Source organism: Oncorhynchus mykiss, chromosome 1 (genome assembly GCF_013265735.2).
Source record: "Oncorhynchus mykiss isolate Arlee chromosome 1, USDA_OmykA_1.1, whole genome shotgun sequence".
In the NCBI taxonomy this organism is placed as follows: Eukaryota; Metazoa; Chordata; class Actinopteri; order Salmoniformes; family Salmonidae; genus Oncorhynchus; species Oncorhynchus mykiss.
Genome location: NC_048565.1, coordinates 85,250,705 through 85,277,467, shown reverse-complemented (window position 1 = coordinate 85,277,467; position 26,763 = coordinate 85,250,705). Strand labels below are relative to the sequence as shown.

The 26,763-nt window shown below is 46.3% G+C and overlaps 1 protein-coding gene across 3 annotated transcripts in view; it reads left to right on the top strand.

Moving 5' to 3' along the window:
- LOC110510598 (protein FAM135A) overlaps window positions 1-26,763 on the top strand; it is a 52,304-nt gene that overhangs the window by 22,174 nt on the left and 3,367 nt on the right. For 2 of the 3 annotated variants that reach the window (XM_036987644.1, XM_036987635.1), the window contains 15 exons: window positions 5,306-5,376; window positions 5,863-6,036; window positions 6,273-6,399; window positions 9,706-9,859; window positions 13,106-13,183; window positions 13,661-13,710; window positions 14,022-14,180; window positions 16,218-16,291; window positions 16,912-17,066; window positions 17,576-17,767; window positions 18,889-20,971; window positions 22,093-22,253; window positions 22,566-22,657; window positions 23,439-23,536; window positions 25,098-25,249. In XM_036987644.1, the coding sequence (XP_036843539.1) occupies window positions 5,306-5,376; window positions 5,863-6,036; window positions 6,273-6,399; window positions 9,706-9,859; window positions 13,106-13,183; window positions 13,661-13,710; window positions 14,022-14,180; window positions 16,218-16,291; window positions 16,912-17,066; window positions 17,576-17,767; window positions 18,889-20,971; window positions 22,093-22,253; window positions 22,566-22,657; window positions 23,439-23,536; window positions 25,098-25,249 (3,820 nt within the window). The remainder of the gene's footprint in view (window positions 1-5,305; window positions 5,377-5,862; window positions 6,037-6,272; window positions 6,400-9,705; window positions 9,860-13,105; window positions 13,184-13,660; window positions 13,711-14,021; window positions 14,181-16,217; window positions 16,292-16,911; window positions 17,067-17,575; window positions 17,768-18,888; window positions 20,972-22,092; window positions 22,254-22,565; window positions 22,658-23,438; window positions 23,537-25,097; window positions 25,250-26,763) is intronic. The other variant, XM_036987640.1, reaches the window with a different exon arrangement.

Sequence of the window (26,763 nt, the reverse complement as noted above, 5' to 3'; positions counted from 1 at the left end):
ATGATTGGCCAATTAGATGCAGGCTATTTAGCCTAGATTTATTTAGATTTAATGTAGACAATTTAGCCTAATATCTCACATGGATATTGTTCACAATAGCAGGTTATAAAATAAATACCTGTTATGATGGTATGGATATAGGAGGAGAGATGTGGTATGATGGTATGGATATAGGAGGAGAGACGTGGTATGATGGTATGGATATAGGAGGAGAGACGTGGTATGATGGTATGGATATAGGAAGAGAGACGTGGTATGATGGTATGGATATAGGAAGAGAGACGTGGTATGATGGTATGGATATAGGAAGAGAGACACGGTATGATGGTATGGATATAGGAAGAGAGACGTGGTATGATGGTATGGATATAGGAGGAGAGACGTGGTATGATGGTATGGATATAGGAAGAGAGACGTGGTATGATGGTATGGATATAGGAGGAGAGACGTGGTATGATGGTATGGATAGAGGAAGAGAGACGTGGTATGGATATAGGAGGAGAGACGTGGTATGATGGTATGGATATAGGAAGAGAGACGTGGTATGATGGTATGGATATAGGAGGAGAGACGTGGTATGATGGTATGGATATAGGAAGAGAGACGTGGTATGATGGTATGGATATAGGAAGAGAGACACGGTATGATGGTATGGAAATAGGAAGAGAGACACGGTATGATGGTATGGATATAGGAAGAGAGACATGGTATGGATATAGGAAGAGAGACGTGATATGATGGTATGGATATAGGAAGAGAGACGTGGTATGATGGTATGGATATAGGAGGAGAGACACGGTATGATGGTATGGATATAGGAAGAGAGACACGGTATGATGGTATGGATATAGGAAGAGAGACGTGGTATGATGGTATGGATATAGGAAGAGAGACACGGTATGGATATAGGAAGAGAGATGTGGTATGATGGTATGGATATAGGAGGAGAGACGTGGTATGATGGTATGGATATAGGAAGAGAGACGTGGTATGATGGTATGGATATAGGAGGAGAGACGTGGTATGATGGTATGGATATAGGAAGAGAGACAAGGTATGATGGTATGGATATACAGTGCCTTGCGAAAGTATTCGGCCCCCTTGAACTTTGCGACCTTTTGCCACATTTCAGGCTTCAAACATAAAGATATAAAACTGTATTTTTTTGTGAAGAATCAACAACAAGTGGGACACAATCATGAAGTGGAACGGCATTTATTGGATATTTCAAACTTTTTTAACAAATCAAAAACTGAAAAATTGGGCGTGCAAAATTATTCAGCCCCTTTACTTTCAGTGCAGCAAACTCTCTCCAGAAGTTCAGTGAGGATCTCTGAATGATCCAATGTTGACCTAAATGACTAATGATGATAAATACAATCCACCTGTATGTAATCAAGTCTCCGTATAAATGCACCTGCACTGTGATAGTCTCAGAGGTCCGTTAAAAGCGCAGAGAGCATCATGAAGAACAAGGAACACACCAGGCAGGTCCGAGATACTGTTGTGAAGAAGTTTAAAGCCCGATTTGGATACAAAAAGATTTCCCAAGCTTTAAACATCCCAAGGAGCACTGTGCAAGCGATAATATTGAAATGGAAGGAGTATCAGACCACTGCAAATCTACCAAGACCTGGCCGTCCCTCTAAACTTTCAGCTCATACAAGGAGAAGACTGATCAGAGATGCAGCCAAGAGGCCCATGATCACTCTGGATGAACTGCAGAGATCTACAGCTGAGGTGGGAGACTCTGTCCATAGGACAACAATCAGTCATATATTGCACAAATCTGGCCTTTATGGAAGAGTGGCAAGAAGAAAGACATTTCTTAAAGATATCCATAAAAAGTGTTGTTTAAAGTTTGCCACAAGCCACCTGGGAGACACACCAAACATGTGGAAGAAGGTGTTCTGGTCAGATGAAACCAAAATTGAACTTTTTGGCAACAATGCAAAACGTTATGTTTGGCGTAAAAGCAGCACAGCTCATCACACTGAACACACCATCCCCACTGTCAAACATGGTGGTGGCAGCATCATGGTTTGGGCCTGCTTTTCTTCAGCAGGGACAGGGAAGATGGTTAAAATTGATGGGAAGATGGATGGAGCCAAATACAGGACCATTCTGGAAGAAAACCTGATGGAGTCTGCAAAAGACCTGAGACTGGGATGGAGATTTGTCTCCCAACAAGACAATGATCCAAAACATAAAGCAAAATCTACAATGGAATGGTTCAAAAATAAACATATCCAGGTGTTAGAATGGCCAAGTCAAATTCCAGACCTGAATCCAATCGAAAATCTGTGGAAAGAACTGAAAACTGCTGTTCACAAATGCTCTCCATCCAACCTCACTGAGCTCGAGCTGTTTTGCAAGGAGGAATGGGAAAAAATGTCAGTCTCTCGATGTGCAAAACTGATAGAGACATACCCCAAGCGACTTACAGCTGTAATCGCAGCAAAAGGTGGCGCTACAAAGTATTAACTTAAGGGGGCTGAATAATTTTGCACGCCCAATTTTTCAGTTTTTGATTTGTTAAAAAAGTTTGAAATATCCAAAAATTTCGTTCCACTTCATGATTGTGTCCCACTTGTTGTTGATTCTTCACAAAAAAATACAGTTTTATATCTTTGTTTGAAGCCTGAAATGTGGCAAAAGGTCGCAAAGTTCAAGGGGGCCGAATACTTTCGCAAGGCACTGTAGGAAGAGAGAGGTGGTATGATGGGATGGTTATAGGAGGAGAGACGTGGTATGATGGTATGGATATAGGAAGAGAGACGTGGTATGATGGTATGGATATAGGAAGAGAGACACGGTATGGTTTTTCCCACTCTGAAGGGTTTCCTCTGATTTCTATCCATTCATACTAATGTACTACTAAGAATGCATGTCCAGTACTGCACATTGCTTCATACTACGTAGTACGTACTACTAAGAATGCATGTCCAGTACTGCACATTGCTTCATACTACGTAGTACGTACTACTAAGAATGCATGTCCAGTACTGCACATTACTTCATACTACGTAGTACGTACTACTAAGAATGCATGTCCAGTACTGCACATTGCTTCATACTACGTAGTACGTACTACTAAATTCATGCCCAGTACTGCACATTGCTTCATACTACGTAGTACGTACTACTAAGAATTCATGCCCAGTACTGCATATTGCTTCATACTACGTAGTACGTACTACTAAGAATGCATGTCCAGTACTGCACATTACTTTATACTACGTAGTACGTACTACTAAGAATGCATGCCCAGTACTGCACATTGCTTCATACTACGTAGTACGTACTACTAAGAATGCATGTCCAGTACTGCACATTACTTTATACTACGTAGTACGTACTACTAAGAATGCATGTCCAGTACTGCACATTGCTTCATACTACGTAGTACGTACTACTAAGAATGCATGTCCAGTACTGCACATTACTTTATACTACGTAGTACGTACTACTAAGAATGCATGCCCAGTACTGCACATTGCTTCATACTACGTAGTACGTACTACTAAGAATTCATGCCCAGTACTGCATATTGCTTCATACTACGTAGTACGTACTACTAAGAATGCATGCCCAGTACTGCACATTGCTTCATACTACGTAATACGTACTAATAAGAATTCATGCCCAGTACTGCATATTGCTTCATACTACGTAGTACGTACTACTAAGAATGCATGCCCAGTACTGCACATTGCTTCATACTACGTAATACGTACTACTAAGAATGCATGCCCAGTACTGCACATTGCTTCATACTACGTAATACGTACTAATAAGAATGCATGCCCAGTATTGCACATTGCTTCATACTACGTAGTACGTACTAGAGGTTGACCGATTAATCGGAATGGCCGAGTTTTCATAACAATTGGAAATCGGTATTTTTGGGTGCCGATAATTTTAATTTTTACACCTTTATTTAATCTTTATTTAACTAGGCAAGTCAGTTAAGAACACATTTTTATTTTCAATGGCGGCCTAGGAACGGTGGGCTAACTGCCTCGTTCAGGGGCAGAAAGACAGATTTTCACCTTGTCAGCTCGGGGGATCCAATCTTGCAACCTACAGTTAACTAGTCCAACGCAATAACGACCTGCCTCTCTCTCGTTGTACTCCACAAGGAGACTGCCTGTTACGCAAATGCAGTAAGCCAAGGTAAGTTGCTAGATAGCATTAAATTTATCTTATGAAAAACAATCAATCATAATCACTAGTTAACTACACATGGTTGATGATATTACTAGATATTATCTAGCGTGTCCTGTGTTGCATATAATCTGACTGAGCATACAAGTATCTAAGTATCTGACTGAGCGGTGGTAGGCAGAAGCAGGCGCGTAAACATTCATTCAAACAGCACTTTCCTGCGTTTTGCCAGCAGCTCTTCGTTGTGCGTCAAGCATTGCACTGTTTATGACTTCAAACCTATCAACTCCTGAGATGAGGCTGGTGTAACCGAAGTGAAATGGCTGGCTAGATAGCGTTTCAAACATTTCACTCGCTCTGAGCCTTGGGGTGGTTGTTTCCCTTGCTCTGCATGGGTAACGCTGCTTCGATGTGGTGGCTGTTGTCGTTTTGCTGCTGGTTCGAGCCCAGGGAGGAGCGAGGAGAGGGATGGAAGCTATACTGTTACACTGGCAATACTAAAGTGCCTATAAGAACATCCAATAGTCAAAGGTTAATGAAATACAAAGAGGGAAATGGTATAGAGGGAAATAGGGATATTGAAGACTCATGTTAAAAGGAACCACCAGCTTTCATATGTTCTCATGTTCTGAGCAAGGAACTGAAACGTTAGCTTTTTTACATGGCACATATTGCACTTTTACGTTCTTCTCCAACACTTTGTTTTTGCATTATTTAAACCAAATTGAACATGTTTCATTATCTACTTGAGGCTAAATTGATTTTATTGATGTATTATATTAAGTTAAAATAAGTGTTAATTCAATATTGTTGTAATTGTCATTATTACAAATACATATATTTTTTAAATTGGCCGATTAATCGGTATCGGCTTTTTTTGGTCCTCCAATAATCGGTATCGGCGTTGGAAAATCATAATCGGTCGACCTCTAGTACGTACTACTAAGAATGCATGCCCAGTACTGCACATTGCTTCATACTAAGTAGTACGCTAGTGAATGGTGCTCTTGGGTTGTTGTCATGGTGGAAATCAGTTCCTCTGTCGATGGGAGAAAGGCTCACTGTCACTATCACTCACTCCGTTTCTTTTCCCCCTCTGAAATGATTGTTTCCCCTGTCTGTTTCTATCCCTCTTCAGGTAGAAGAATCCCTCAATGACATGGACTTCCAGCTGTCTCTGGAGTTATACTTCACAGATGGAGACTTCTCGTACGTTTCATCATGGCAGAACACTGTGCTTCTTATGCTCTTACCAAACCTGTGTTCAAACACCATTTGAAGTCTCAGATACTGTACTTCTAGTGTTTTCTTTAGCCTGCCCAGACAGCCAGATGGATGGGGGTGGCAGGTTTGCAACTAAAACACCAGACAAGCTCATTCAACCCCAGATAAAGTTTTTTAAATTCTTCATGTAGTATTTTAACCCAGATCTGGCTATTTTTAGATGAAGATTGTGTTTTTGGATCTCCGCTATGGTGTCCTTAATAAACCCGTATCCGGCACTTTTTAGACACGTCTGATGGAGTCTGTTTATACCAAGGGAGTGTGCAGCAGTGCATTTCAAGTCGAATATTTCCCAATACTTTAGATGGAAACATTGCGCATAGTTTTTTAATATTCTTTATGCATCTATATGAATACATTTTTCTATTGTATGATTTGAGTTTCTCCAGCAGATACGTTCTTTCCCACTAGGCCCGAGGAGCTCAGCTCCCTGCAGAACATCAGCAGTCGTTCGCTCCGCTTGCACTTTAGCCTGAACCGAGGCATCCACCAACACATCAATATCATGTTCGACTACTTCCACCTGTCTGTCGTCTCTATGGCCGTCCACGCATCCCTGGTTGCCCTGCACCAACCCCTCATCAGGTAACACCCCCCCCACTGTATAGGGAATAGGGTGTGACTTCGGACTGACTTGGATATATCATCACGTTCATAAATAAGCATAAGTCTCTCTGGATAAGAGCGTCTGCTAAATGACTAAGATGTAAATCTACACTATATTTATCCAGCCTCCAGTTTAGACTTTGTCTTCAGTGCAGTATAACTGAAAGGTGTTGACCAGTAAGGCCTGATTCCTTAATGGCTGTTGTCTGTTGTAGTTTCCCCCGGCTAGTGAAGAGTACATGGCTGAATCGCACCGCCCCCCAGCAGAGTAAAGACTCTGTCATCCCGGCCCTGGAGAATGTGGTGTTTGGAACCAGCTATGTCAAACAGCTGTCTGCTGATGTAAGTATAGATTAGGCCTCAGGGCTGTCTTCCTCTAAAAAAATGTTTCTCGTCTGAGTTGTCTGTTCTAAAACATGTATTTTTCCATATATTGACACACCCTATAACATCAACTATATGTACTGAGCTTGTCTGATGCTTTAAGGGCACTGTGACTGAATAATTAAGACGCACAGATGACTCAAGACGGAGCCAGAGATCAACATAACCAAAATAAAAATACATTTTCCCCGACCCTCCTCCTCCCGCTTCTGCTATGACGTTTCCACTGGATCAGACCATGATATGTTTCCCTTTTATCGATGGGAGAAAGATGGAAAGATTTTTCAAATACATTGAGGAACTATTGTCATTCTCAATGGATGTAAAAATATACTTTGTTCACCTGCTGTTTGAGGTAAAGAAATAGACACTTTGAGAAGATCCACAGCTCATTAGTGGTGATGAGTTAAGACAATCACAGATACTATCAGACTTCCCCAAATAGGCACATTTCTACATTTGCACACAGGCCAGGTAGCCTAGGTCTACATCTATGGATAATCAGGTGCACGTCCTTAAACAATATTAACAGGAGCGCTCCAAACATAATACAATGAATAAATGGACCAAACTCTTAAATGGAATGAAATAACCCAAAACGTGTCTCTCACGAGTGTAGCACAGGTTGTGAGCTCTGCAAACAACGTGTTCACTCTGACATGGAGAATGGTAATTACAAACCAATTAGTCCTCAACCTCCAGATAAATCAGTCATCTCTCACTAATGGCTTCTAGTAGCTCTTCTTCTTCCCTGACTGTAGGCCAAATAATAATATGTTGAATCCATTAACAGAAATGACCGGAACAAAACAAACATAGATAGATGAGAATGAAAGGTACTACTGGTGTTATGTGTCATGGTGAATTGATAGAATTTAACAATCGAAGGGCAAACCATTCACGCAGTTAATATGAAACAATGAATTGGCCGGAGAAGATGCATTCTGAAGAGAGATGAGTCTTGTGCATCTAAGCCACACTTACCTTCTTAACTTCAACATTTTAAATGATACCCAAAGCATTATCTTCACACATACTGTATTGTAGGCCTAAGGAATACTCTCATACTCTTTAGACATTTATGGAAAGACCAATGCAATTTCACTTATTTTCTCCATTCTATCAAATTGCTTGAGGTACCAAAGCAAACACCGACTGTGCCATCCCCGCTGCCTCCACAACGGATTAGTCCACTGAGACAGGCAGGAATCAGACACCCTCTCAACTGAAGCCTGTCTTAGTGATGGACTGTGCCATCCCCACTGCCTCCACAACGGATTAGTCCACTGAGACAGGCAGGAATCAGACACCCTCTCAACTGATGCCTGTCTTAGTGATGGACTGTGCCATCCCCACTGCCTCCACAACGGATTAGTCCCCCGAGACAGGCAGGAATCAGACACCCTCTCAACTGATGCCTGTCTTAGTGATGGACTGTGCCATCCCCGCTGCCTCCACAACGGATTGGTCCACTGAGACAGGCAGGAATCAGACACCCTCTCAACTGATGCCTGTCTTAGTGATAGACTGTGCCATCCCCACTGCCTCCACAACGGATTAGTCCCCCGAGACAGGCAGGAATCAGACACCCTCTCAACTGATGCCTGTCTTAGTGATGGACTGTGCCATCCCCGCTGCCTCCACAACGGATTGGTCCACTGAGACAGGCAGGAATCAGACACCCTCTCAACTGAAGCCTGTCTTAGTGATGGACTGTGCCATCCCTGCTGCCTCCACAACGGATTAGTCCACTGAGACAGGCAGGAATCAGACAGCTGTCTCGTGTGCCATGACAATATATCTAGATCTAAAGAAATCGACCAGCAGCATATCAACCAAATAACCGACCCGTCTAGTACACCTTCATCCAGAAATCCTGTTGGAGGATTCACAGATTTCATACTTATTCCCCTCCTAATTCCGGGAATCTTCCAACCGTGATGTCCGAAAGTTATCTGTATTTTGTGACCCTTATTCTGCTAGTAATGACTTCTATAGGAACGAGTGTTATGCTGCTAGTAATGACTTCTATAGGAACGAGTGTTATGCTGCTAGTAATGACTTCTATAGGAACGAGTGTTCTGCTGCTAGTAATGACTTCTATAGGAACAAGTGTTCTGCTGCTAGTAATGACTTCTACAAGAATGAGTGTTCTGCTGTCAGGGACAAGCTGCTAGTAATGACTTCTATAAGAATGAGTGTTCTGCTGCTAGTAATGACTTCTATAAGAATGAGTGTTCCGCTGTCAGGGACAAGCTGCTAGTAATGACTTCTATAAGAATGAGTGTTATGCTGCTAGTAATGACTTCTATAGGAACGAGTGTTCTGCTGCTAGTAATGACTTCTATAGGAACGAGTGTTCTGCTGCTAGTAATGACTTCTATAGGAACAAGTGTTCTGCTGCTAGTAATGACTTCTATAGGAACGAGTGTTCTGCTGCTAGTAATGACTTCTATAAGAATGAGTGTTCTGCTGCTAGTAATGACTTCTATAAGAATGAGTGTTCCGCTGTCAGGGACAAGCTGCTAGTAATGACTTCTATAAGAACGAGTGTTCCGCTGACAGGGACAAGCTGCTAGTAATGACTTCTATAAGAATGAGTGTTCTGCTGACAGGGACAAGCTGCTAGTAATGACTTCTATAAGAATGAGTGTTCTGCTGCCAGGGACAAGCTGCTAGTAATGACTTCTATAAGAATGAGTGTTCTGCTGCTAGTAATGACTTCTATAAGAATGCGTGTTCTGCTGCCAGGGACAAGCTGTACTTCATAAAGACTGTAAGGTACAGGGCAGAAGGAAAACAAGTTGTGGTAGGAGAGGTTATTGACCGATGAGATGGGGAAGAAGAAGCTCTACTAGAAACCATTAGGGAGAGATGTTGGATTTAGCTGGAGGTCTAAGAGTAACTGGTTTGTAATAACACCGACATGGAGAAGGGGAGCTAATAGCTAGCCCCTCCCACACACACACACACACACACACACAGGATTGATGCCTGAATGCAACATGTTCACTGAAGTGGAATGCTAGAGACAATGCTCAGTCCCCTTGTCACTCTAAGATACATGCAGCAAGACCTAATGGGGCAGCTCAGAACACACACACACACACAGACACACAGAGAGAGAGAGAGAGAGCTCAGAAAGCAGTGCAATGAGGAATCCATTCTCTTCACTGTGACCTTGTCTTGACTGTGTGTGTGTCACAGCATCTGTGACTTATTTATGACCTGTTATTAACACCCTGTGTGTCTCCCTCCCTTCAGGGCAGAACATTCCTGGTGTCAGACCAATGTCTGCAGCATGCATTCAGTCTTCACCACAGTCTCTGTGCCAGCCTACTGCTGGCCTACCAGGGCCTGTTTGGTTACTTCACCTCCGTCAGCAAGGACCTGCCCTCCTCACACCGCATGGAGCTAGGTAGACCTACACTACACCATGGTAACACTAGAAACAGTCAGTCACACACCCATCACATTGCCAGGTGGCTGCATGGAGAAAAACAGTGTCAACTGAAATGGAAAGAATCTCCAGGATGTTGATGCTCCACAGATGTAATGGATCTGTGGCGCTGACAGACTGGGTCATTCCCCCATAGTCCATTTATTACCTCAGTTTTGGCGTTGACATTACAACACTGGACCTGCAGCTTGATTTGACTGCAGGGTTTGAGTTGAAGAATTAGATTTAGAGAGCCCTGATACCCAGTGAGAGAATTACAGGACATTCAACTGTGTATTACACCTCAACATGATCCAGAAACACACACCTCTAGCCTGCTGCCAGACTTTACTGTTAGAACGCTCTTGTTTAATGTTGTGCTCTTCTCTCTCTTGCTTTTTCCAATGTCTGTATCTAGAATGAGTATGATGTATTGTACATTTGTCTTCATCAACTGGCTGTGTTGTTTATCATAGTATTTGCATGTCATCATTTGCTCCCTGCCTCCTACAAAAATAATTCCTTTCAGCCGTTCTAGAAGGAAGTTGATGGTAGTAGTTGACTTGCTCACCCTTGGAGTCACAACATTAACTCTTCTCCCTACAACTAGCTGTGGTCTGGTGCTTCACAGACTGTTAGTCACAGTCACAACATTAACTCTCCTCCCTATAACTAGCTGTGGTCTGGTGCTTCACAGACTGTTAGTCACAGTCACAACATCAACTCTCCTCCCTACAACTAGCTGTGGTCTGGTGCTTCACAGACTGTTAGTCACAACATCAACTCTCCTCCCTACAACTAGCTGTGGTCTGGTGGTTCACAGACTGTTAGTCACAGTCACAACATCAACTCTCCTCCCTACAACTAGCTGTGGTCTGGTGCTTCACAGACTGTTAGTCACAACATCAACTCTCCTCCCTACAACTAGCTGTGGTCTGGTGCTTCACAGACTGTTAGTCACAACATCAACTCTCCTCCCTACAACTAGCTGTGGTCTGGTGCTTCACAGACTGTTAGTCACAGTCACAACATTAACTCTCCTCCCTACAACTAGCTGTGGTCTGGTGCTTCACAGACTGTTAGTCACAGTCACAACATTAACTATCCTCCCTATAACTAGCTGTGGTCTGGTGCTTCACAGACTGTTAGTCACAGTCACAACATCAACTCTCCTCCCTACAACTAGCTGTGGTCTGGTGGTTCACAGACTGTTAGTCACAGTCACAACATCAACTCTCCTCCCTACAACTAGCTGTGGTCTGGTGCTTCACAGACTGTTAGTCACAACATCAACTCTCCTCCCTACAACTAGCTGTGGTCTGGTGCTTCACAGACTGTTAGTCACAACATCAACTCTCCTCCCTACAACTAGCTGTGGTCTGGTGCTTCACAGACTGTTAGTCACAGTCACAACATTAACTCTCCTCCCTACAACTAGCTGTGGTCTGGTGCTTCACAGACTGTTAGTCACAGTCACAACATTAACTCTCCTCCCTATAACTAGCTGTGGTCTGGTGCTTCACAGACTGTTAGTCACAGTCACAACATCAACTCTCCTCCCTACAACTAGCTGTGGTCTGGTGGTTCACAGACTGTTAGTCACAGTCACAACATCAACTCTCCTCCCTACAACTAGCTGTGGTCTGGTGCTTCACAGACTGTTAGTCACAGTCACAACATCAACTCTCCTCCCTACAACTAGCTGTGGTCTGGTGCTTCACAGACTGTTAGTCACAACATCAACTCTCCTCCCTACAACTAGCTGTGGTCTGGTGGTTCACAGACTGTTAGTCACAGTCACAACATCAACTCTCCTCCCTACAACTAGCTGTGGTCTGGTGCTTCACAGACTGTTAGTCACAGTCACAACATCAACTCTCCTCCCTACAACTAGCTGTGGTCTGGTGGTTCACAGACTGTTAGTCACAGTCACAACATCAACTCTCCTCCCTACAACTAGCTGTGGTCTGGTGCTTCACAGACTGTTAGTCACAGTCACAACATTAACTCTCCTCCCTACAACTAGCTGTGGTCTGGTGCTTCACAGACTGTTAGTCACAGTCACAACATTAACTATCCTCCCTATAACTAGCTGTGGTCTGGTGCTTCACAGACTGTTAGTCACAGTCACAACATCAACTCTCCTCCCTACAACTAGCTGTGGTCTGGTGGTTCACAGACTGTTAGTCACAGTCACAACATCAACTCTCCTCCCTACAACTAGCTGTGGTCTGGTGCTTCACAGACTGTTAGTCACAACATCAACTCTCCTCCCTACAACTAGCTGTGGTCTGGTGCTTCACAGACTGTTAGTCACAACATCAACTCTCCTCCCTACAACTAGCTGTGGTCTGGTGCTTCACAGACTGTTAGTCACAGTCACAACATTAACTCTCCTCCCTACAACTAGCTGTGGTCTGGTGCTTCACAGACTGTTAGTCACAGTCACAACATTAACTCTCCTCCCTATAACTAGCTGTGGTCTGGTGCTTCACAGACTGTTAGTCACAGTCACAACATCAACTCTCCTCCCTACAACTAGCTGTGGTCTGGTGGTTCACAGACTGTTAGTCACAGTCACAACATCAACTCTCCTCCCTACAACTAGCTGTGGTCTGGTGCTTCACAGACTGTTAGTCACAGTCACAACATCAACTCTCCTCCCTACAACTAGCTGTGGTCTGGTGCTTCACAGACTGTTAGTCACAACATCAACTCTCCTCCCTACAACTAGCTGTGGTCTGGTGGTTCACAGACTGTTAGTCACAGTCACAACATCAACTCTCCTCCCTACAACTAGCTGTGGTCTGGTGCTTCACAGACTGTTAGTCACAGTCACAACATCAACTCTCCTCCCTACAACTAGCTGTGGTCTGGTGGTTCACAGACTGTTAGTCACAGTCACAACATCAACTCTCCTCCCTACAACTAGCTGTGGTCTGGTGCTTCACAGACTGTTAGTCACAGTCACAACATCAACTCTCCTCCCTACAACTAGCTGTGGTCTGGTGCTTCACAGACTGTTAGTCACAGTCACAACATCAACTCTCCTCCCTACAACTAGCTGTGGTCTGGTGCTTCACAGACTGTTAGTCACAGTCACAACAAATGTTTCATCCTGAACATGATCAAGTACTTATTAATCCATTCTAACCTTAGAGGGCATAGTAACAACAACAGCAAGGTTAAACATGCCCTTATATATGTGCCAATCACTCCTACTAGCCAAGCCCAGCATGCAAGTCCTTTATGAGAGAGTACTGAGAAGACCCTTCCCTCCAGACCAAAGGCACGTCTTTATAGGTATGTCCCCCCTACCTGAACCCTACCCTCCGTCCCTTCCCTCTACACTCAGTTCAACCTGCTTCTTCATATCTTTTCTTTTCCCGTTTGGTTTCTTTGCTTTCTCCTCTTTTGGTTCCTTTTTCCCCACACACCTGGTAATCTTTCTGTGTGCTTCAATGCCTCAGTCTTTCAGTCACTATAACTCCTAGAGGTCAGTGCCTGTCATAGTCCTCTGTCTGTCATTTATTCACACGCTTCATTCTCCCCACAGGTGGGCCTTCTTCTTCTTGTCCTTTTCTGTCAGTCATATCTCTGGGGGCCAGGTCTCTCTCTCTGGCTCTCTTCTTGTCTTCTCTTCATCCATCTGATTGGCTCTTATGTCTAATGATACCGTTGATTTTCCAGCCTGTCTGTCAGACTTGACAGATCTGTATATGATTGTGGAATTGACAACAAAAAAGGACCTCTTTTAATGCTCTTTGTTTTGTTCTCCAGAGGAACTAGACGTTGAGAACCGTCTCACTGAGCTCTGTGATCAAGTCAAGGTACGATATTAGTTTCTGCCATCAGCTCACTGTCTGAGCCCTTTTCATAGTCAAGTCGATAGGTCTACTTAGTGGACTAATCACTTCCAGCACTATGGCAGGTCTCCCTGACCCAGATTAAAGTCCTGGACTTAAACTCCTGGACAAAGTTCTTCATTGAGTGTGATTGGATTTGAAATCAAATAGAGATGTGCTGACCTCAAGGAAACATGGAAGAATTGGAACAGGGCCTGTGTTTGTGTTTTAGCTTGTCTTTGTGGCGCCCCCTGGTGTCTATACTGGGCTAATCCATGTCCCCCTCTCTCCAACAGCAGAGAGCAGAGAGCCCGGACGAGCTGGCAGAGCTGGTCAATATGAACCTGGCCCAGCTGTGTTCCCTCCTCATGGCCCTGTGGGGTCAGTTCCTGGAGGTGGTCTCACTGCAGGAGAATGTTGCTGCCCTGCTGGCTGTGGAACATCACACACTCAGAGTGAGTAGATTAGCAGCACCTAGCACCTCACTAACCCTGCTGACCGTGGAGAACCTCACTAACCCTGCTTACCGTGGAGAACCTCACTAACCCTGCTGACCGTGGAGCACCTCACTAACCCTGCTGACCATGGTGCACCTCACTAACCTTGCTGACCGTGGAGCACCTCACTAACCCTGCTGACCGTGGAGCACCTCACTAACCCTGCTGACCATGGTGCACCTCACTAACCCTGCTGACCGTGGAGAACCTCACTAACCCTGCTGACCGTGGAGCACCTCACTAACCCTGCTGACCATGGTGCACCTCACTAACCTTGCTGACCGTGGAGCACCTCACTAACCCTGCTGACCGTGGAGCACCTCACTAACCCTGCTGACCATGGTGCACCTCACTAACCCTGCTGACCGTGGAGCACCTCACTAACCCTGCTGACCGTGGAGCACCTCACTAACCCTGCTGACCATGGAGCACCTCACTAACCCTGCTGACCGTGGAGCACCTCACTAACCCTGCTGACCGTGGAGCACCTCACTAACCCTGCTGACCGTGGAGCACCTCACTAACCCTGCTGACCGTGGAGCACCTCACTAACCCTGCTGACCGTGGAGCACCTCACTAACCCTGCTGACCGTGGTGCACCTCACTAACCCTGCTGACCGTGGAGCACCTCACTAACCCTGCTGACCATGGTGCACCTCACTAACCCTGCTGACTGTGGAGCACCTCACTAACCCTGCTGACCATGGAGCACCTCACTAACCCTGCTGACCTTGGAGCACCTCACTAACCCTGCTGACCGTAGAGCACCTCACTAACCCTGCTGACCGTAGAGCACCTCACTAACCCTGCTGACCGTGGAGCACCTCACTAACCCTGCTGACCGTGGAGCACCTCACTAACCCTGCTGACCGTGGAGCACCTCACTAACCCTGCTGACCGTGGAGCACCTCACTAACCCTGCTGACCGTAGAGCACCTCACTAACCCTGCTGACCATAGAGCACCTCACTAACCCTGCTGACCGTGGAGCACCTCACTAACCCTGCTGACCGTGGAGCACCTCACTAACCCTGCTGACCGTGGAGCACCTCACTAACCCTGCTGACCTTGGAGCACCTCACTAACCCTGCTGACCGTAGAGCACCTCACTAACCCTGCTGACCATAGAGCACCTCACTAACCCTGCTGACCGTGGAGCACCTCACTAACCCTGCTGACCGTGGAGCACCTCACTAACCCTGCTGACCGTGGAGCACCTCACTAACCCTGCTGACCGTGGAGCACCTCACTAACCCTGCTGACCGTGGAGCACCTCACTAACCCTGCTGACCGTGGAGCACCTCACTAACCCTGCTGACCGTGGAGCACCTCACTAACCCTGCTGACCGTGGAGCACCTCACTAACCCTGCTGACCGTGGAGCACCTCACTAACCCTGCTGACCGTGGAGCACCTCACTAACCCTGCTGACTGTAATGCACCTCACTAACCCTGCTGACCATGGAGCACCTCACTAACCCTGCTGACTGTAATGCACCTCACTAACCCTGCTGACCGTGGAGCACCTCACTAACCCTGCTGACCGTGGAGCACCTCACTAACCCTGCTGACCGTGGAGCACCTCACTAACCCTGTTGACCGTGGAGCACCTCACTAACCCTGTTGACCGTGGAGCACCTCACTAACCCTGTTGACCGTGGAGCACCTCACTAACCCTGCTGACCGTGGAGCACCTCACTAACCCTGCTGACCGTGGAGCACCTCACTAACCCTGCTGACCATGGAGCACCTCACTAACCCTGCTGACTGTAATGCACCTCACTAACCCTGCTGACCATGGAGCACCTCACTAACCCTGCTGACTGTAATGCACCTCACTAACCCTGCTGACTGTAATGCACCTCACTAACCCTGCTGACCGTGGAGCACCTCACTAACCCTGCTGACCGTGGAGCACCTCACTAACCCTGCTGACTGTGGAGCACCTCACTCTGTTCATGTTTTCTCATTCTGGTCTCTTGCTCTCCATATTTCAGGTGCGGAGATTTGCAGAGGCCTTCTTTTGTCTGGAACACCCGAGACAAACGGCACTGGCCTATCAGGAACTACAGTAAGACAAATTACTAACGTGTGTGTGTGTGTATGTGTGTGTCCTGTCTCTGTTTTTATGATTAATTAACCACCAATTCACAATAACAGAAAATGAAGATTTGTACTGTTTTATTTTTTCCCTCCTCACATCTTCTTCCCCCTCCTCACGTCTTCTCTCCCCTCCTCACGTCTTCTCTCCCCTCCTCACGTCTTCTCTCCCCTCCTCACGTCTTCTCTCCCCTCCTCACGTCTTCTCTCCCCTCCTCACGTCTTCTCTCCCCTCCTCACGTCTTCTCTCCCCTCCTCACGTCTTCTCTCCCCTCCTCACGTCTTCTCTCCCCTCCTCACGTCTTCTCTCCCCTCCTCACGTCTTCTCTCCCCTCCTCACGTCTTCCCTCTCTCGCCTTTTCCCTCTCTCTCCCTTCCTCACGTCTTCTCTCCCCTCCTCACGTCGTCCCTCTCTCGCCTTTTCCCTCTCTCTCCCTTCCTCACGTCTTTCCCCTCTCTCTCCCCTCCTCACGTCTTCTCGCTCTCTCTCCCCTCCTCACGTCTTCTCGCTCTCTCTCCCCTCCTCACGTCTTCTCGCTCTCTCTCCCCTCCTCACGGTTTCTCCCGCTCTCTCTCCCCTCCTCACGTCAGTGCTCACAGCCACCAGCAGATGACCACAGCCATCAAGAGTTCCTCCTACTTCCTGTCTCTACCACCACTTCCTGTTGCATGTGCCGACCTGGACGGGGACGTCAGCTCCCTGCCAATCATCTTCGAGGACAGATACCTGGACTCTATCACGGAAGGTCAGCGACGCAATAGAAATAGAATGAAATAGATTCTGTTTCTATATTTCTATGAGTAACATGACAGACCGTTAGAGAGACAGCTATTTAAAGCAGGGATGTGATCACTTCAATTTAGAAAAGTCAGGAAAGTAAATATTGTTTTCGGGCTAGGTTATGATATATGTATAGAGGGTTATGTCATATAAGCAGGAATTTGTGATTAATCAGGGAAAATCACATGCACGCTTGCACTTTTAAAATATCATTCCTACAATCACAGTAACTTGTTCATTTTAAGTGCCTTGAACATTTGACGTGAGACTGGAAAGTGGCAACATAGAAGTGTTTCTTTGTCTTTCTCTATGAATATATTTGGTCTGTTGTGTATCGTCTCTATATTTTCTGTCTGTTGATTCAGTTTACTATGGCAACACCATTTCACCTCATGTAATTCTGGGTATATGTAAATCTACTTGGTGGATAAAGGTCATTGAGATTTTCTCCGTACTCTGGTTTCCCTGCTTCAGATCGGGACGGGCCGTGGCTGGGCATACATAACCCCCGGAGTGGCTCCACGTCCTCCGGTAACTCTAAGGCCTCATCCTCTTCCACTGCAGCTGCCGCAGCATCCTTCCCCAGCCCCATCCTGGAGCCTCGGCCCCCAACCATGATGGACACAACCTGGCCCGATGACTGCCCAGACCTGCCCAAGTCCAAAGGTGTGTTGTTGTTATTCATAGGAATAGTTACTATCATGATTACTACGCTAGACGTTCAGATGATAGTTACTACGCTAGACGTTCAGGTGATAGTTACTACGCTAGACGTTCAGATGATAGTTACTACGCTAGACGTTCAGATGATAGTTACTACGCTAGACGTTCAGATGATAGTTACTACAGTACGCTAGACGTTCAGATGATAGTTACTACAGTACGCTAGACGTTCAGATGATAGTTACTACGCTAGACGTTCAGATGATAGTTACTACGCTAGACGTTCAGATGATAGTTACTACAGTACGCTAGACGTTCAGATGATAGTTACTACAGTACGCTAGACGTTCAGATGATAGTTACTACAGTACGCTAGACGTTCAGATGATAGTTACTACGCTAGACGTTCAGGTGATAGTTACTACAGTACGCTAGCCGTTCAGATGATGGTTACTACGCTAGACGTTCAGATGATAGTTACTACAGTACGCTAGACGTTCAGGTGATAGTTACTACAGTACGCTAGACGTTCAGATGATAGTTACTACAGTACGCTAGACGTTCAGGTGATAGTTACTACGCTAGACGTTCAGATGATAGTTACTACGCTAGACGTTCAGATGATAGTTACTACAGTACGCTAGACGTTCAGATGATAGTTACTACAGTACGCTAGACGTTCAGATGATAGTTACTACGCTAGACGTTCAGATGATAGTTACTACGCTAGACGTTCAGATGATAGTTACTACAGTACGCTAGACGTTCAGGTGATAGTTACTACAGTACGCTAGACGTTCAGATGATAGTTACTACGCTAGACGTTCAGATGATAGTTACTACAGTACGCTAGACGTTCAGATGATAGTTACTACAGTACGCTAGACGTTCAGGTGATGGTTACTACAGTACGCTAGACGTTCAGGTGATAGTTATTGTGTGTTCTGCCCCAGTGAGTACTGTCTCAGTCTATATGTCTTGGTAAATGTGGCACTGACAAATCCTTGACAATGCTTCCTTGAATAGAGTGGGAACCATGATGTTTTATCAGTTCATCTGAAGCACGTTGGGTTTGTGATAAAACTCCTTAAATATAAAACACATGCTTTTTCTTTGAATTAAAGGCAAGTCGGTGAAACTGAAGAAGAACGCCAAGACGGAGAGGGAGAACGCCAAGAAGCTCATCAGACAGGGATCCAAGGACTCTGTGGTTCTGGTGGCTTATAAGAACCTGGGGAAGGCCGCTAACTCGGCTAACCCTTCACAGCTAACACATGGAGAAACTGACCATGACAGAGAGGCCCAGGGACAGGGAGAGGCTGGCCTGAAGCAGCAGAGGGAGGAGAGGGAGCAGGGGGAGAGGGATGCCTTGCTGGGGGTAACTGGGGGAGACTCCAACACTGACCTAAGGACTAGGATCTCCAAATATTTTCCTGAGCCTGGTGCTACCACCGCCGCTGGACAGGCAAATGCTGTTCTTAATTTTGACTCTCTCCTTGAGGACGACGTCCTAGTAGCTAGTGGCGTGGCTAGCCAGAAAGGTTACTTCACAGCCTTAGTGAGCTTGGACACACAGAACAAGCCGGCCCAGGCTGGTCCTGGAGCTGTAGCCGGATTAGCCACCACAGATAATAACCAAGTAATTAACAAAAATGCTGCCATTGACCACTGCAGCCAGCAGCTGCCCGATCACTACACGCCTGGTTCTACCGCCACTGGACTCAGGCACATCGAGGTCCAACCCAGTAACAAGGACCCGTACCAAGGAGACACAGTGACAGTTCTCCTGCCCTGTCGGACGGATGGGGATGGGACCTCCAAAAGAGATATCCCAGAAATCACCCAGACAGACCTGTGTATGCCCGACTCTAAACACCTTGCTATGAGAGACTGGAGTTCTGAGGTGTCTGACAGGCTTCGGGGTAGAGAGGTAATGACAGAGGTTAGTCAGAGGCCAGGCCTGGTGCTTCTACAGCAGGTGAAAGGTGATTGTATCAGGCTGCCACCAGACGGAGGTGCTGCTGTCCCCAGTGCCTCCTCCCGCCTCTCCGACTCTGGTATCGAGAGCGAGCCCAGTTCCTTCGCTATCCAGCTGGCTACCCAGGGTGGGGCCGTAGGGCTGGCTGGGGCCCCTGAGACTGAGTTGGGCCCCCAGCAGGCCGAACGGCCCCTACTCAGCCCTGCTCCCCGGCCCGTCCAGCCCACCTCTGTCCATAAGGGCAGCATGGGGACTGGAGAGGGCCTCAACCCGGAGAGCACAGTCAGCGCGGTCAGCGGCGTCCAGTCTTCCCTCACCTCCATCAACTCGCTGCCCTCGGATGACGAGGCGGAGGGGGGTACGTCTGTGTCCAGGGGCTCCAGCAGTGTAGGAGGAGGGGAGGCCGAGGGGCCACCAGGCCCAGGGGGAATGAGGAAGTCCAGTGTTCTGGTACAGGAGCAACAGAGCCTGGTGTTCTCTGGAGAACCACCACCATCTGTCCCAACACGCTGCTCTGTACCCAGCCAAACGCACCCCGACGCTGGGTTGGGCCTCAACACCACTGCTAGTGGGGGTTCTGCATCTCAATATCTGCCTCCTAAGACTTTTTCCTCAACCTCTGAGTCAACACTTAACACTGATCCCAGGTTGTTAACAGGTTCCTCTGAGGGGGCTGTAGGGGGTCCAGGTGCCCCCCGTAGTGAGCCCCAGACAGCCTCCTACCCCTCCTCTAACTCCACCGCCAGCAGCAGTGACCTGGTCAAGAAGGGACTGGTAGAAAACTACTTTGGCTCGCGCTCCAGCACAGACGTCTCAGAGATCAGCCCTGTAGAGACGTCAGCTATCACCCTGGGGATACTGTCTGGAGCGGGGCCGGGGCCGCCTGTAGAGGAAGACGAGGAAGAGGACAACGAGATGATAGAGAACGGCTTCTACGAGGAAGGAGACGGCTTGGCGTTCGTGAACGGTGTCGTTGACGAGGAGGAGGAGGAGGATGAAGGAGATGGAGGGGCAGTAGGAAGGAGTATGTTGTTTGAACAGTTGGGACTGGACCATGTTCAGGAGCCCAGGGGTCTTCCTCCAGGCTATGGTGCCCCTGTCCGCTCCCCCCTGGCCCCTAGCTCAGTGGGCTCTTCCCAGGGGAGACTTCTAGTCCCTACCCCCTCCACCTCCCTCACCTCCAACAGCCTGCGCTGGTATGACAGCGCCCCCACACCACAGATGAAAGCGTGAGTCCACAGTCTAGTCACCTCATGTCCTACGGTCCACAGTTTAGTCACCTCATGTCCTACGGTCCACAGTCTAGTCACCTCATGTCCTACGGTCCACAGTCTAGTCACCTCATGTCCTACGGTCCACAGTCTAGTCACCTCATGTCCTACAGTTCACAGTCTAGTCACCTCATGTCCTACAGTCCACAGTCTAGTCACCTCATGTCCTACGGTCCACAGTCTAGTCACCTCATGTCCTACGGTCCACAGTCTAGTCACCTCATGTCCTACGGTCCACAGTCTAGTCACCTCATGTCCTACGGTCCACAGTCTAGTCACCTCATGTCCTACAGTCCACAGTCCAGTCACCTCATGTCCTACAGTCCACAGTTCCATCATTTCATTTCTTCTGCTTTGATGGTTATGTCTTAAGCCGTAGCTAGGGAAATGTTGCTCCGTTAACTTTACTGTATTAGGTTGATTTGACAGGGACGATGCACCATTTGCACTTTAATGTGGTTCTTTGTGGCTCAGTCTGTAGATAATGGCGCTTGCAACGCCAAGGGTCATAGGTTCGATTCCTGTTGGGACCACCCATATGTAGAATGTATGCATGCATGACTGTAAGTCCATTTGGATTAAAGCATTTGCTATATGGCATATACACTGAGTGTACAAAACATTAGGAACGTCCTCCTAATATTGCATTGCACCCCCCCCTTTTGTCTTCAGTTCTTCACACAAACCCGTGCACCTGGAACCTACTACCAGACCCTGTTCAGAGGCACTTCAATCTTTTGTCTTGCCCATTCACCCTCTGACTGACACACATACACAATCCGTGTCTCAATTGTCTTAAGGCTTAAAAATCCTTCTTTAACCTCTTTCTTCCCCTTCATCTACACTGATTGAAGTGGATTTAACAAGTGACATCAATAAGGGATCATAGCTTTCACCTGGATTCACCTGGTCAGTCTATGTCATGGAAAGAGCAGGTGTTCTTAATGTTTTGTACACTCAGTGTATATGCTCAGTGTACAGTAGTAGTATTATTATGATTATCATAATAGCTTATATTATTAATCAACATTACTGGCCAGGCAAATAATAAAAATGTCTTCCTTATCCTCGTGGTGTAGTTTTGTTGCGGCCAAAGAGGAGTTGAAGCAGCTGAGACTACCAGGGTTCCTGTACAGTGAGGTGGGAGACCTGGCCTCCAGTGTCCCTTACTTTAGCCTGGAGGAGGATGACAACTGTGACGAGGGCATCCACCTCATCGTCTGTGTCCACGGCCTCGATGGTAACTACACTTTATCCATTTAGTCAGATAATCAACCCATCTTGTTATCTGCTTCAGTTCTTTTGGCACATGACATGTTGTGGTCTGATATATTGAAAACCGATCTGGGTTTAAATACTATTGAAATAATTTAAAATCCTTTACCTGGGCTTGATCAAGCTTGACTTGGCAATGGAACCAATAGGAAAGCCCCAGTAGTGGTGTCCAGACAGGTTAATGCATCGCTCATAGTATTTGAAAGATTTCAAACGGTATTTGAACCCAGGTCTAATGTGAAATATCTTGGGTGTTCCTTCATTCTGTGTCTTCCAGGTAACAGTGCTGACCTGCGTCTGGTGAAGACCTACCTGGAGCTGGGCCTACCTGGAGCTAGGATAGACTTCCTCATGTCCGAACGCAACCAGGTAACTAACCATAGTGTACCACACCTGAACCAACCGACACTACCTCATTATGGGATACCTGAACCAACCAACACTACCTCATTATGGTATACCTGAACCAACCGACACTACCTCATTATGGGATACCTGAACCAACCGACACTACCTCATTATAGTACACCTGAACCAACCGACACTACCTCATTATGGTACACCTGAACCAACCGACACTACCTCATTATGGGACACCTAAACCAACCGACACTACCTCATTATGGGACACCTAAACCAACCGACACTACCTCATTATAGTACACCTGAACCAACCGACACTACCTCATTATGGTACACCTGAACCAACCGACACTACCTCATTATGGGACACCTAAACCAACCGACACTACCTCATTATGGGACACCTAAACCAACCGACACTACCTCATTATGGTACACCTGAACCAACCGACACTACCTCATTATGGTACACCTGAACCAACCGACACTACCTCATTATGGGATAACTATGAGAATGAGTGACACCTAAACCAACCGACACTACCTCATCTGCCTCTTTACTTCACATTATTATGGGACGTTATGTATTTCAAGTACATTCGTACTTGAATGACAATCAACAATGGATGGTTAATAGGAATTTCTTCTAGTTTCGTCTCATGGGAGTGCAGTATTGTCACGGGAGAGCAGTTTCGTCTGTATCCTCTTATGAAAGTGCAGTAAACAATGCCTTGTCCTTGTCAGTCTGTAGAACTTTAGGTCTGACTTTTTGTTGTTTTCCCCACAGAATGACACGTTTGCTGACTTTGAGCAGATGACAGACCGGCTGTTGGATGAAATAGTTCAGTACATTCAGATCTACAACCTCACTGTCTCTAAGATCAGGTACGTATGGGTTCTTCAGGTCTACAACCTCACCGTCTCTAAGATCAGGTACATATGGGTTCTTCAGGTCTACAACCTCACCGTCTCTAAGATCAGGTACATATGGGTTCTTCAGGTCTACAACCTCACCGTCTCTAAGATCAGGTACATATGGGTTCTTCAGGTCTACAACCTCACCGTCTCTAAGATCAGGTATATATGGGTTCTTCAGGTCTACAACCTCACCGTCTCTAAGATCAGGTACATATGGGTTCTTCAGGTCTACAACCTCACCGTCTCTAAGATCAGGTATATATGGGTTCTTCAGATCGACAACCTCACCGTCTCTAAGATCAGGTACATATGGGTTCTTCAGGTCTACAACCTCACCGTCTCTAAGATCAGGTACATATGGGTTCTTCAGGTCTACAACCTCACCGTCTCTAAGATCAGGTATATATGGGTTCTTCAGGTCTACAACCTCACCGTCTCTAAGATCAGGTACATATGGGTTCTTCAGGTCTACAACCTCACCGTCTCTAAGATCAGGTATATATGGGTTCTTCAGATCTACAACCTCACGGTCTCTAAGATCAGGTACATATGGGTTCTTCAGGTCTACAACCTCACGGTCTCTTCTTCTTTAATTGTCCCCCTACTATGGGTGCTATAGTCTGAAGTGTGTCCCTCTCCTCTTCTTCATCTGCGCTGATGGAAATAGGTAATAATGGGATGGGTAGAAGCAACATAGTGGATCTCTAGCACCCGTGAATTGGCTTTCCCACTGTCCAGTCAGTCACCCCTTTCCCACTGTCCAGTCAGTCACCCCTTTCCCACTGTCCAGTCAGTCACCCCTTTCCCACTGTCCAGTCAGTCACCCCTTTCCCACTGTCCAGTCAGTCACCCCTTTCCCACTGTCCAGTCAGTCACCCCTTTCCCACTGTCCAGTCAGTCACCCCTTTCCCACTGTCCAGTCAGTCACCCCTTTCCCACTGTCCAGTCAGTCAGTCACCCCTTTCCCACTGTCCAGTCAGTCAGTCACCCCTTTCCCACTGTCCAGTCAGTCAGTCACCCCTTTCCCACTGTCCAGTCAGTCAGTCAGTCACCCCTTTCCCACTGTCCAGTCAGTCAGTCACCCCTTTCCCACTGTCCAGTCAGTCAGTCACCCCTTTTCCACTGTCCAGTCAGTCAGTCACCCCTTTTCCATCAGTGCAGATGGAGGAAAGAAGACAAGGAGTTGAATCAGCTTAATACTATTGAGATGCCCCATGGTGTAAAACAGTGCTCTCCACATCCAGCCATATTTAATTGTCCCCCACCATGAAATCAGGGATGGGATCTGTCTCGGTCCTTTAATATGTTAGTCCCTCATGATATCTCAGAAACCACTGACCCAATTCTGAGGAAACTTGGGTGAATGATGCATCTTGCCATAGAGATCCGTCATTTACAAAATTACACTGATTGGCCCAAGCTATAGGGTGGCTGCGTCATTCGTGGGGGACGATATGTTTACTGTTACCTTGTTTGATTTGAGCTCCTGCGTGATCTCTGACCTGTATCTATATTCTCTGTTTCTCAGCTTTGTAGGCCACTCCCTGGGGAACCTGATAGTTCGTTCAGTACTGACCAGACCCAGGTTTAAATGTTACCTGAGCAGACTTCACACCTTCCTCTCTCTGTCTGGACCTCACCTGGGTACCCTGTACAACAGCTCTGCTCTGGTCAACACAGGTATGTCTCTCTACACGATACCCTCTACAGCGGGGATCATCACCTAGATTCAGCCGCGGAGCGATTTGTTTATTTTCTGGAGCGGATGGTTGGGGAGGCCGGAACAATTATAAATAATATTCAAATTGACCGCAAGAAGCCCAAATATATATGTTTGACTAAAACATATCTATTTCAAACCTTGCTTATATTTGTATTAGATCATGTGTGTTTGATGCGTGGGAAGACTTGAACACATTTCTTAAATTCACTTAATTTGGAGCTGATTTCCTGGTGTTTTTAGTGTCTTTTATGTCCCACAATGAAAATTCTGTACACAATTTGTATTTATTTATTTATTTTTGCTCAGAAAACTTGGGAGGGGGGAAATAAAACCATCCATGGGACAAAATCGGACCACTGGCCACCAGTTGGGATTTTGAAGAATCTGACAAATATCCTACCTCATTAAATTTATTTAGTTCATGCTTGCAGTGTGTTTGCGAGATGCCGTACAAAAGGCAGTTTTAAAACCGTCCCATGACTCCTGCAGCGTCTACAGACATCCACCAAACAAGCAAAAACCGACTCTACGAGAATGAGTGTGACAACTGATAGCCCATCTATAAGTGACTATGTCAGTCAATCAGGTGGCTAGCTGCCCGCAGAGACTTCTATTGCAGAACATATGAAGTGCTCTGGCTAGTAGTACTTAGACAGTTAGAAAGATGATGTAAGAAGCTAACATTTAAACAGATCCTACCTCAGCAGGAGCAAAAAAATAGGCTACTAAGTTGTAATAACTGTGGTTTACAGAGAGTAGGTTACTGAGCCAGACAGTGATGTGGCGCTCAGTGGTGAGGCTGAGGCAGGCTACAATGCATGCAGGAGGAAGCAGAGCAGACATTTAGACAATACTTTAAAACCTCTTTGGGCTAGGGGGCAGTATTTTCACATTCGGATGAAAAGTGTGCTCCGAGTAAACTGCCTGCTACTCAGGCCCACAAACTAAGATATGCATATTATTAGTAGATTTGGATAGGAAACACTCTGAAGTTTCTAAAACTGTTTGAATGATGTCTGTGAGTATAACAGAACTCATATGGCAAGTGAAAACCTGAGAAAAATCCAACCAGGAAGTGGGAAATCTGAGGTTTGTAGTTTTTCAACTCATTCCCTATCGAAAACAGTGTAAATGGGGTCATATTGCACTTCCTAAGGCTTCCACTAGATGTCAACAGTCTTTAGAACGTTGTTTCAGGCTTCTATTGTGAAAGGGGAGAGAATTAGACCAGTCAGAGTAGGTGGCTCAGTTGAAAGCTATGAGTTGTTTATCGCACGCGGCTGTGAGCACGAGCTCTGTTCCCTTTCCTTTCTAAAGACACAAAGGAATTGTCCGGTTGAAACATTATTGAAGATTTATGATAAAAACATCCTAAAGATTGATTATATACATCATTTGACATGTTTCTACGAACTGTAATGGAACTTTTTGGACTTTTCGTCTGGACTTAGTTCCCGCGCCTTGTGCATTT